General features: G+C 35.8%; 1 protein-coding gene and 1 long non-coding RNA gene across 3 annotated transcripts; both read left to right on the forward strand.

Moving 5' to 3' along the window:
* Positions 1-131: 131 nt before the first annotated feature.
* LOC113277556 lies at positions 132-4,992 on the forward strand. Of its 2 annotated transcripts, none has more exons than XR_003324985.1 (3): positions 132-162; positions 830-1,520; positions 4,768-4,992. It is a non-coding gene; the product is annotated as an uncharacterized LOC113277556 (long non-coding RNA). The 2 variants fall into 2 exon arrangements; XR_003324984.1 differs by lacking the exon at positions 132-162 and having other exon boundaries at positions 597-935; positions 1,063-1,520.
* A 104-nt stretch (positions 4,993-5,096) lies between these two features.
* LOC113277557 (heavy metal-associated isoprenylated plant protein 6) lies at positions 5,097-7,223 on the forward strand. Its single transcript, XM_026526620.1, has 3 exons — positions 5,097-5,221; positions 6,589-6,670; positions 6,776-7,223. The coding sequence occupies exons 1-3, from the start codon at positions 5,210-5,212 to the stop codon at positions 6,976-6,978; spliced, it is 297 nt and encodes a 98-aa protein (XP_026382405.1). The 5' UTR covers positions 5,097-5,209; the 3' UTR covers positions 6,979-7,223.
* The last annotated feature ends 6,121 nt before the right edge of the window (positions 7,224-13,344 follow it).

Here is a 13,344-nt window from a genome sequence, read left to right on the forward strand (position 1 = left end):
TGCAGATTTTAAGACAATAACTGAACCAGTACAAGGTTCAGATTTTCACCCCGCTGCTCAACAAATGCTTTTCATCAGGGTAAAGTTCTGAAAGATGCAGCAACAAAAATGATTGAAAACGGCGTTTCTGAGAATAATTTTCTGGTCAATATGGTGTCCAAGGTAAGATCAGATAGTTATATGGTTTATCTATTTGTATCTGTTGTTTGTTGCATGATTTGTCTCGTTAATGTTTTCATACTTGAGTTATCTCTCAAAAGATTATGCTTTTTATTGAGACAAGTTTATTACATTTGTTTAAACTAAAGTATTGGATGGATACAAGTAGGGCAAGCATGTGAGACTTTACTTCAGTTTTACGATGTAGTTGACGTAGAACAGACATATAGTGGCTCCTGATCACTTTACTTTAGTTTAACTATTACGGGAAGTAGTAGGATTGGTATTTACAGTTAGATGTCCGTGGGTGTCGCATATTGCTACTGAGATATGCAACCTTCTTTTGGTATTGAAGGTTCTCATGCTTCCTTGAACACCTGAACACATACACCTACACCTAATAGTTTTTCTTAGGTGTATCCGCTGCATGTCAGATCATGTAGTCATACAAGTATGTCATCGTTCTATGTCTGACTTGCTTAAATGATTTCAGAAACCTGCATCCTCTGGACCTTCAACCACAACAGCTTCACCCTCTAGTCTGATGAGTACTAAAATCTTGTCCCCGTCTGGCTTATGAGATAAATTCTCTGTTGTGTTTACCTTGTATTCTCTTTTCAAAAAGAAGAAATAACCTCTCTATTTTGTTGGCAATTAACCCCTACTCCAGCTGCATCGACAACACCTACTCCAGCTCCTGCATCAACGGCACCTGCTTCAGCTCCTGTATCTCCACCTTCACCCACCAGCACTCCTGATTCTAGTGTCACTGCTGTGTGAGTTGTTCTGGCCTTTTCAGCAAGTAAAAAAATAATGTTCTTTGAGTTGTTAGTTGTGTATTGCCTCAGGGTCTTGTTGTAATCACTGGTTAAATGACATCTTAATTTTTATTTGTTAATAAAGCAGCACTGAGGGAGATGTCTATGGGCAAGCTGCATTTAGTCTTTCGCTGGAAATAACTTTGAGGCGGCGGTCATTTAACAAATCATTGACATGGGAGGGGGTACTTGGGATAGGGATACTGTAATCCGTGCTCTACAGGCTGCTGTTGACTATCTATACTCTGTAAGTTGGCTTCACTTTTGGAGCACTTAGTATAAAAGGAGAATTTGCTTCATCGGTAACCTATTACTAGCATTACTTTCCTGTGCTACATTGTTAGCATTCTAGCATGAATGTTATGCATCTACTTTTCATGAATGTTATGAAATGTTACTTTCCTGTGCTGCTTCCTACATCAGGGTATTCCCGAACAAGCAGTAGTTCAACCTGTTGCCCAACAGTGGGCGCTGTGAATGCTCCTGCTCAGGCACCACAACTTACACAGCCAGTTCCTTAATCCCGTAGATTTATTTCCTCAGGTACTGATTTTATAAACATCTCTAAAAGATTTTCTGTTATATTTTGAAGTCGCATTATTTTGTTTCGACTTAAAATTAGTTCTACTGAGAAATGATGGAAACACTTTGGTGTGTATGCCGTGTTGTACTCCCAAACTTCGCACTGAATGGGAGCGAAGAGCCTTGAAAATCTAACAAAAAGACTCATATTTGGAAATTGATATACATAAATGAGAGCCAAGAGCCTTGAATCCAGGTTTTGAATGAAACCTTGTATGGCTAGACACAATAGGACTGAATTATACGCGTACGATTCATCCTCAATACTTTACCAACCAGGAAAAATTATATATATGTAGGTTCAAATTCTTTAATTAGGAATTCTACAAAAAAAAAAAAAAACAAAAAAAAAAAAAAAAAAAAAAATAATCATGATTACTTCGATCTATTCAAGATCAAAAAAATAATCATATTAAGAAAAAGTACAAGGAAAACAATAATGATATTAAAATGTAAGAAATAAGTTAGGCAACAAAATAATTAGTACCTTTTCTTATAAACCCTTTTACCAAAACCCAAGAGATAAAAAAGGAAAAAACTGGTACCATGGAGTTATGGCAGAAAATGCAAAGTCATGAATGATCTTGTTGTTTCTTCTTGTTCTTCAATATAACTCTTCTCTGTGAACCTTGAGAACACGGTTTTGGCTGGTTGTGTGGATCTGCTCTAGTCAAACTGTAGGGAAAGCGGCAGTTTGGTCCCATTATAGGTGGCTATGGTGACCAGAGCTGAGCCGCACAACCCGCCAATACTGCATCGGTGCTCTTCTATTTGAGAAGGTTTCCTTTCAGTTAGGGATCGACACAAGTTTAATATAACCCGAGCAGAGTTAATTAAAGATTAGAAAGACTGAAAGATTGACAATTAATAAAAGATTAGAAAGACTGAAAGATTGACAATCAATAAAATCAAAAACTAAACCTAAATCTAAAAGATTAGTTACAGGGCTCGGACATGCAAATCTAATTACTATTCACAGAATTTGTAAACCTAATATTAAGTCTCTATTTATATAAGAGCATCTCCAATGAGTCTTAATTCCTATATTTAAGGCCACATAGGATTGTTAGTGTTTTAACACAAAAAAACTTCTCCAACGGAAACCTCAAAGATGAATGTGAGGATGATGTGTGAGGTAGTTATTTAAACATCCGCTAATCCATCATCTGATTTTAGAGGTTCATTTAGAGGATTTAAAGATCCTAATCATCAAAATCTAAAGTAATTAATTAAAGAGTTAATTGATCAAGCTTTAAATTAATGGTGTAAAATATTTTCAAACTTTTATGGTCGGAGACGAATTTGTTTTCACTTCCATAAATTAGGGAAATTTGATCTCACATCCCTCAAAAATTGGTTACACATAGGATGCACATCAAGTTTCCATTGGAGATGCTCTAAGCCACGGAGGACTTCTTGCCGAAAACCCAAATCTAGATATAAGAAAATTTTAGCCGATATACATCGATTACTTGTTCAAAACTCGCTACTTCCACGCCTTAGTTTATTTACACATCACCGGGACGACGTGTCTAGAGAGAGGAAAATATAGTTAAGACGCGGCCGTAGATCTAATTGTTTAAAGGCTAAGATTTAGATCAACCATATCTACCTAGCCGTGATAGAAACACTTTGGTGCTTATAGATCCACCATATTTACCTAGCCGTGATAGAAACTCTTTGGTGCCTATTTTGTGTCGTACCAAAACTTTGCGAGGAATGTTCTCAGTGTCTTTTTGAAAGAAGGCTATTGTTGGGGCGTCACATTCCAATAGAGGGGCTTCACTTAAATTCTTAATGTTCAAAAAAGTGGTTCTGGGATATCCTAACACATATACAAAATGTCTAGATTACCCTTTAACTAGAAGTGATTTTACGTCCAGGTTTGGATTAATTCCAACCGTAGAATTTTATTTGCACGTAATTTTACGTCCAGGTTTGGATTAGTTCCAACCGTAGAAGCTCATTTTACGTCCAGGTTTCTTTTAATTCCAACCGTAGAATCCGATTTTACGTCCAGTTTTCTTTTAATTCCAACCGTAGAAGTGATTTTGCGTCCAGGTCTGGATTATTTCCAAAAGTGATTTTACGTCCAGGTTTGGACTAATTCCAACCGTAGAATTTTATATGTATGTAGTTTTACGTCCAGGTTTGAATTAGTTTCAACCGTAGAAGCTCATTTTACGTTCAGGTTCCTTTAAATTCCAACTATAGAATCTGATTTTACGTCCAGGTTTGGAATATTTCCAACCGTAAAAGTGATTTTACGTCTAGATTTGGATTATTTCCAACCGTAGAATTTATTTTACGGCCAATTTTTCTTCCCACAAAAACTTTACCCCAGAATTCACCCAGTATACAACAAAATTCATTAATTTAATTTTTATCTAATTAAATTAAGTTAAAATTAACTAAATAAGGATTGTTTAGTCATTACAAAATTATTTGAGATAAAGAGTTTTTGATATTACTTATGAGTGACCCGTTTTTATCCTATTAGGTGACACCCCTCTAATAAAATGTGACGCCCTAATAATAACCTTCTAAGAAAAATTTAACAAAAGAACTCATACTTGTTGGTAGTACTTTTCTTATCTTTCCCAAACTATATATCATTCCGGACTAAAAAATATTCACACGTGGTACATATATTTAGTTTCCATTTTTAGTTGAGATATTCCTGGTACATATATTCTGATTTCCATTTTAGTTGAGATCCCTGCATAAGTATATTTTTCATCATTATCCCCTTTCGATCGCTCAAAACCCTAATACACTATTACTATATATATCCATCTTCGGATCTTCTCAAACTCTTCAAGGAGTGCACATAAACCCTATACGTTATATACGGTTCACCAACAAATTCCTATACGGAGAGGGAGAATATTTTGGATTGATTTATATACACCTACGAGGTCTGTGACACTACAACAGAACTGTTAATAGGTCTAACACCATAGCTCACGGGAGTTTAATCTCCGATTTGAGTTCCTCTGATCAACAGAGTTCTTATTAGTAAACCGGTTAAGTTTTTGTTGGCAGGTGATCTAACTTCTTTTTTTTGTTTATATTAAGTCGATTAGTTGTGTGCTTGCATATTTGATTTTGATTTAGGTTTTTTAGTTTTTGAAATTTGCTTATAGATCGGCTAGCTAGTTTATGCATATCAATTTGATTTTTAGAGCTATTTTTTTTGTTTTGGCAGTGATACGGAACGACTCTATATTGGCAAACTCGGATCAAAATAGGTCTATGAAGCAGCCAAAACATGTACATGTGAACAAGAACACCACGAATATGAATGAAGAAGGAAAGAGATGCTTAATGTTTTGCCTTTGAATTAAGTTAGAAAGATGCAAATTTGCAATTATAAACTACCTTAACACAAAAGCTAAGAATAAATTGTAGTAATGAACAAATCCTAGTCTAATGAATACCCTTTCTTCCTTTGTCAATCTCCTTGGAATCAGATTCTCGGACTAAAGTACCTCTAACCAAGTCCTGGAGGACTACATAATTAGCTTATCATCATCCATTTTATTCTCAAATTCCTCCGGCCAAGTAGCTTTTTCATTCAAAAATCAACTTCTCTCTCTTTCTGGACAGTTATCTAATTGCTCACCCAGTTAGCCGGGCAAGGTGACCCTATGTCAAAAAAGGCAAGTTCTTAAAATTTTCGCCATGTCATCATTTGAAGTTTATGTTTTATGTTTTTTGGGTTCTAAAACACTGATTCATGTGTCCGAAAACTTGCATATATGTATTGGTAAACAACGTTTAAACTTGTTGACAATAAAAGAAATGTAATGTGGGTCCTTGTGTTGTGTTTTAGCTTAGTTTATCATTTTATTGATTTTCAAAATTATTAGTTACCTAAAAATAAACCATACGAAGACAAAAGAAAATTGTCGATGAGAATCATATGTATGTACAACTAAGGATCTATTTACTCTAGAAATCTCAGCCTTTCTGGATAATTCTATTTTATTTACTATATTTTAATGTTTCTTCACGACGAAAAATCTCATCATAGGTCAATGGCCAAAAGTGGTTTCTACGTAAAGCAATTTGCTAAATATGTCTAGTTTTTAATGTGTACACATATAAACATTTTTGATAATTTACGACATCTTTGGAAATAACTAATTAAAACTAGACACTTTTGGAAATTTTCTCATTATTTGAAGAGAATAACTATATTTATACCCAATTTTATTTTATAGGAAAAAGATATTTATTACCGTTAATCTCTTGAAAATTATTTCAACAATTTCAGCTAATTTTCTACTTAATTTCCAAAATTGATTTCCTAAGATCTAAAATTTAACATATAACGGTGTTAATAAAAATATAGTTTCCATGGTTAGTTGAGATTTTCTCTTATACAATTCATTATTTTTCCCCGAATAAATTTTTCTATTGTGCCGATGTGAAATCTAACATTTTTTGAGAAATGAATTTTGAATTGACTGGTTGATTATTAAAACACGTAAACGTATTTATGAGAACAATGAAACTTATAAATTAAATTAAATTTTCTAAAAAGAATTTCATTTGTATATCTAAAAAAACACAAACGTATTTATGAGAACAATGAAATTTATAAATTAAATTAAATTTTTCTGAAAAGAATTTCATTTGTATACCGGGGAAGTGGTCTGCTGAGATCAAAGAGCCACGTACATACACTTATATATCCCATTCGTGAAAGATATCTCGGCACTATTTTTTTGTCTTTACACTGTTTTGAATCCGGATATATTTTCAGCTAACTGATAATTTTGAAAATTAGAAAATGAAAAATTAGCTAAAATAAACTAGGCTGATACAAGATAATTAAGGGATCACAAACTCATATTTTTTTAATCGTCATTTACCGACACCTTCCTTAAAATACGGAATCTTAGAAATCCTTGAATGGCCGAAGTTAAAGTTATGCATTTAATGCTAACTTTATTCTAATATTTTAATTTTATTTTGTACTTGCTAACATTTTCCAGTGTTTTATATCGATAACACTTTCCAGTTATGTTGTATGGTTTTGAGGCTCAACATTGACTGCAACGCTTGCTACAGAAAACTTCGAAGAATTCTCCTTAACATGAAAGGTGATCGATTTTCTTATCATTTGCTTAATCAAAAGCACTTAGTTACAAGTATTTAAAACTTCTAACTTTGTTCGCCATATTTTGTTACCTTTTTTTTGTTTCAAGATTTGGAATCTCATTTGATAGAGAAGAGGCAGAACAGACTAAGTATATGCGGAAGATTTGTTCCTCAAGATGTTGCGATTAAGATTAGGAAGAAGATGAATCGCAGAGTTGAAATCTTGGACATAGAGTTTAGCAGCGACAATGAAGATGAAGACAGCAACAACGATCATGCAGAGAGCAGACCCTTCTTGTTTTCTGCTTAATTAATTAGTTATGATAAACTCATTACGGTTATTGATAATCAATAAGTTTTTAGTGGGAATTAACAAAGTGTCATCTACTTATGATGATATGATCCATTAAAATCACTCTTAAGGTGTAAAAATAATATTAAAGTATAATTTTTTGTTCATGTATAATAGTACATTAATTTAATTTATGTACAAATTTAATAAGTAAAAAAGAATAATTAAAAATTATGCAAATATTTTATTAGATTTTCTGGAATGTAATAAATGAAGACTACCTACCTTCAGCATGCTTAATCGGATTAGCTCAATTACCCACCTGTACTTCAATCTTTAATGTCGTGCCAAAATACTTGTATACATTTTAATTACCAACCTTTACTTTTTTCAACCAATGTATATGCATATGTAGCATTCAAGTTGGCGGGAGTAAAATTCTCTTTCTCACGTCTCCCATGAGCAAAAGGGTCATAAGATTTAATGTTTTTCTTACGCCTACTGTGGATCTGGCACTCATGGAGTATACACCAGAAGTTTCCAGTGTAATGCATAGTCTCTCAAACCTGAGTCTTGTTTGTAAGTTCATCTCGAGCGGACAGGACTTCGTAGTAAAAAGGATATTTCTTACTAAACAAGGGAATAAGCAAACCTGCGACTAATTGACCAACGTTGATCAGCAAGTTGTTCTCATCATAGGGAAAATCTTGAACCATGGATTATGTAAGAACGTCAGGACCATCAACAAATAAGATCTCAAACTTCTCCAAGTGAAGAGACTTTGAAATATGGGCAAGAGACCAGCTTCGGTAACTATCTTGGTCCTCCAACTGTAATCTTTGCAACTCATAGTACGAAGAGGTGGAGGAAGATTTCCGACAACAACTTCCTCTTGGGATGGCCATCTCAGCGTCCTTAGGTATCTCAGGAGAGTACAAGGAGGCGAAGAAGGTGTAGCATCGAGATTAGCAATCCGAGGAGATAGCTGAGTGGAATATCTACCCTAGAATCCTTATGGGTTGGTTTCTTCGGAAGCCTCATTATCACTAACACCAACAAAGGAAAGCAGTGTCCAACAACAACAAAAATCACAAGATCAAAAAAATTTGATTACCAAAATCAGAGATTCAACGCGAAATCAATTAAGCAATCATAAAATTAAAAACCCATCTTAAAGAAAAACTTCATAACATGTGATTGTGATGATAATCATGATTAAAGCATGGAAGATGAGGTACCAAAATTCGAAATCAGTGATCAAAGTAATCGAGGCAAAAACATGAGATTGCAAGCGCTAATTTCGGTTAAAGAAGAGCAAATCACTTACCAGTTATGAAGAAGGAATTGCGCGGCTGAGTAATCACCAAATCAAACTTCCAAGGAGTCAGCGACGAAGATGAACAATTAGAGAATAAAAGGCTGGCAGTGAAAATGGACAATCGAAGAAGATGAACAGTTGAAGAAAAACTCCATCTTAAAGACACAAATAAAAAGTGACGGGAGAAGAAAAGGAAGTTATGAATTTTTTTCCTTAAAAGTTCCTTTTATAGGCGGCAGGGAAGTTTAAAAATTTGTTGTCCCAAAATACGAGGAACAGTTATTGCATGAATGTACGAGTAGGGACCACAAATCATGCGTACAGAAATGGCGACTTGGTGGGAGTTCTTTCTTCCTATCCCACCCCCGAAAGAATACGAAAGAAAAGGGGCAAACTGTGAATACTATTTATCTTTTGTACACGTGTCGTCATCTGAACGAGCACATGTAAGATAACCAAGTGGTCCCTGCGGTGTGTGGATACATATGAAGTAGGGGATCCATTCTCAGTTTACTTTATCTCTTTACGAAGAGGATTCAGTCGACGGCGATGATGAAGAACTAGGCTCTAACCTAGGGACGTGGCTGCTGCCACCAAGTCAGAGATAGTTGAGGTGTCCACTCAGCGTTAAATGCAACGGGTATCTACCTAGGCGCGTGGTCTTCAGGCACGTGGATTGGGCTTGGGTGGCATAGTCTTACCGGGCAAGGTGAGCTGTCAAAGAGGGTACAAGATATACGGGGGAGCATCAAATTTCGATGGACATGGAGACGACGAAGATATACCTAATAAGGAAGCCGCTATAAATATCGAGCTTCACTTCCAAATATGTGATACATAATTATTGAGATAGAACTGGAGAGAAAGATTATACTTACCAAATGCTAAGAGATTGAGTACCAATACTTATATGAATTTTACTTGCTACATTTGAGAGCATTTAAGATCTTGTAACATCACTCCCAAACATAATATAATCATCACACATTACCCCGTGGACGTAGACGAAAGTCGAACCACGTAATATCTTGTGTCTCTTGATAACTTAGTATTAGTACCTAAAAATTACTTATAGGCAAAACAAATGCACCGCTGTGGTACTTTATTTTTGGGTTCGAGAATCAAAATCGAATAGGACAAGCCTAAACTACGATAGTAGCCGTTCCGTCCTGCTTCCATCACAAGGAGAAGAAAATAGGTTGTTCTTAGGGGAGGGAAGCAGAAAAATTTGAGAGATTGCAGTGGTATTGAATTATGTTTTCGAGTATTGAAAACTATGAAGAATAACAGAGCTTTTTGGGTTATGAAAGCTTGTTATGTCTTTCTGAATAGGCTAAGCAGCCTATTTATAGTAGTTTAGAATACACATTTTTTTTCACAAACAGTGGAAGTCGTGAGATTATGAGGAGATTGAGAATATAGAGATAGTGTAGGTAAGGTGCGATATATTAGGTAAGTTTCTGGAAAACCCCTTTATATCATTATCCCACTATCTATCCAATTGCTCACCACTACTTGTAACTTTTCACATGGGATGTTGCCACGTCGCATGTTGTTGTGAACCACCAGACCAATACCGTAACGGATCGGAAAATTACGCCTAGCGCGACAGGGAATGCAAGCATAACTTCCCCGATGCGCCATGATGATGCTACTTATCGGGCCTTAAAACTAGGCAAATGCACGTTCATTTTTCCTTGCAAGCATGCTCGCAGAGCATGATGCAGCTAACTTAGCTTCCATATTGTTCCAACTTATTATTGAACAAAGGCATAAATCCTTGAAGGCTATGGCCGATGCATCTTGCATGCATCACTGGACTTTGAGTCCTTTTTAGGCATAGTATATGCCTTCAACTTATGCATAGGCCATTATAGGCCTAATTCTACCTATTTCATTTAGCTTAGGAATTTTTGAGAGCATGCACTTGTCTTGCTATTGCCAAGGGTACATCAATCAAATGCATGTCGTACTTTCATTAGGCTTATGCAAGCTCCGCTAACTTGCATATTGATGTAAATTACTTTCTTAGACATGACCAATATGCCATTGGTGTATGCCTACGTCGAATGCCTTGATAGTAAGTATGAGCATCAAAGGAATGAAATGCAACTTGCCTCATCAAGTTTGGCCACAATTATCTATTGCATCACAATACCGAGACAAATGATACGAGAGGCCAATATGCCGCAATCATCTCGCAAATAGATGATACGAGCGACAAAGTGCTGGACCGAAAATGCTGCAACTCATTGCGGCTGCCTACGTACCCTTTCCTACTCTAAAAGGATCAAGCACAGAACGTAGTTCATCCTCGAAGGGACAACAACTTAAGCCAACTCGTTTGCAAGGTCGTGGCCAAGCAATAATGGTAATGGCCTTGTCCGTGTAGGCCATTTCGTCAAAATGCACAAAGGTTGCATGATACTGATTCTGCGGCATGGCATAGTAATTCCCATGCTTAATATGGTCCATTGGCAAGGCTACACAGCTATAAATGAGGCCTAAGCCTCATTTATGCTCTTTCGGTTAAGCTATGAAGCTTACTTGGTGCATAGTCCGCATATTGATGGTTTTTCAAATAGTAATTGTAGTAGTGGTAAAAACAGGGTCTTTTCAGACTTGTGAAGAAAACAATTTTTCTAGATTTAAATTAAACAGGCAAATAAATAAAATAGTTCAAACCTTTAGAGAAAATACCAAGACTAGGATTCCACCATTAACCAATTAACTAGTAAATTCTAAATAATATTGATGCAATTCTATCTTTAAAAATAATTCTAATATTTGCCTCAAATATATTTTTGAAGTAATAATTGTAATCACAAAGTATAAAACATCAAAAAATTTTAAAACCCAGCATGCTTCATCAAAATAATTCACAACTATTCAATAAAAACTAATATTTTAAATTCAATTCCATGCAAATAATCAAATAATAAATTGCAAATAAATAATAAAATTAGAATTATACCAATCAATATGGACCAATGGCTTCCTCCGTCGTCTCGGCTAATGGGTTTAGCTCCTCATCCCAAAGACACACTCACAAGATGAATTCATGGCTAAAATAGGTGTTTTTATTGATGAATATAAGATGAAACAGAAATTTGCAACGCTGTAATGGTGTTACAGCGCCACTGTTACAAAGGGGTATGGTAATTTAAGACTGCTGTAAACGATAACTATCTACTGCTGTGAAACAACAACAGTGGTATGAAAATAAGTCTGCTTAAGAACGACTGACTCTGCGAGTCTGTTCTTCGTGTTCTTCAGAAGCTTTAATGGCAGCAGCAGCAGCAGCGTTGTCTCCTCTATAATTGCTTCTCCTAGGCTCTCATCGACTCTAAACTCTCTCCTAAAGGTTTCTAACCTTTCTTTGATGTAAACCAACACTTATATAGCCTTCAGATTCCCTAGAAACTCGATCAAATTCGAGAATAAATCTCTTATTCTTCACGTGCAGTTTGAACAATAATTCCATCTGTCGATCTTTGTATGCGTCTGTGAGCTATTCTATTGCTCCCAAAATCTTCTCTGACTTGAACTCAACTGTTTTGAAGTATATCCCACGCGAGAATCTCTCCCAAATCTTTCAAACCAATTCAAAACCCTAAACAGGGACCGTGTGCACTGTCTTGACTTTGTGTGGATTTTATGACTTATCCAGCCCAATTAGATGGGTCTAATCGCTTCTAACAGGTCCCTTATGTCTTGTAGAGTCCGTGGGTACCAAATTTTCCCATTGAATCGCCTGCTAGGTCGCTCAAATCCTTGATCCAAAACTGTTGACGTTGCTGCCTTTTTTCCCGCCAAAATCCAGTTTTGAAACTTTGAAGATGACCTCCCCCTATCCAGTTCCGGTCTCCCTTTAGCAGATGCCTGGAAATGGGTCACCCCTTAGTAATTAGGTTACCCCTTATCCAAAATGAGAGTCCGTATAGTAATTTTCTCCCACGGGCGCAAAAACCATTTTTTAGCCAATTTCGCGGCAAAAGCTTTATTCTTCCAAAAACACCTACAAATACATAAAATAACCGAATAAGTACAATATCGAGTACTAACAATATATACAAATGAGCTATATTAGACACATAAATGCGTCTATCAAATACCCCCAAACTTATTATTTGCTAGTCCCGAGCAAATCAAAACTACAAAATAAAATCCTAACTCACTGTCGCAGGCATCGTCGATTGCATTTAGCGTATGCAATAAGCCTTTAAACCCCTAGGTGGCCCTAGTGGCCGAGTTATAGTCTCGGGAGGGCTTACCAGAGATATACACACAAAACCTGTACTCCAGACCTTAGCTATCTACGCAGAACCTTGGAAGGCACTAAAGAATCTCCTTGGTTGGCATACTTATTGACTACAGGAAGAAGTACCCTGATGCGAAATTCCAATTGCTGTACACGAGTTCGTACTCAAGCATACTAAAATTCATATAAAGTGACAGAGCTCTACTCAGATAGTTGCACTATGGACATCATATTCGGAGTCAAAACTAATCACATGGATAGATCAAGAAGATGGATATAGAAAAACATGTATGGTTTTGATGTTTACTAAGTGAACGACGTTTCCCATATCTGTCTGAAGGCCTCCGCCAAAATGAACCTATCCTAATGGATTGAGATACTAGTCTGACTAATATCAACACACTGGCATATACAAGGGTACCAGTGGTCGATAACCTAACTCTAGGTCAACACAACTGGCATATACAAGGGTACCAGTGGTCGACTTTATTGAATTTATTCCTTTTGGTCAAATGGTCTGGTCTCAATTTCTTTCTTCTTTTTTTTTTTCAATTTTTTTTCAACTTTTTTTTCAACTTTTTTTTTTTTTTCTTCATGGTATCTCAATCACTCTAATTCACCCTAGCATTGGTAACAACTTGAATCGTGGGCCCCACCTATCACTTAGAGAAACATAGTTTAAAAACAAAATAAAATAAAAATAGAAGTGAAAAGGACTCAACGAGATATGGTGAAACTATCATGTTATTTCTAACATCTGAGCTCTGTGCTTTTATGAATAGACTCTTTAGATGTTTCCATCTAA

The sequence above is a fragment of the Papaver somniferum genome, chromosome 5, assembly GCF_003573695.1.
Source record: "Papaver somniferum cultivar HN1 chromosome 5, ASM357369v1, whole genome shotgun sequence".
In the NCBI taxonomy this organism is placed as follows: Eukaryota; Viridiplantae; Streptophyta; class Magnoliopsida; order Ranunculales; family Papaveraceae; genus Papaver; species Papaver somniferum.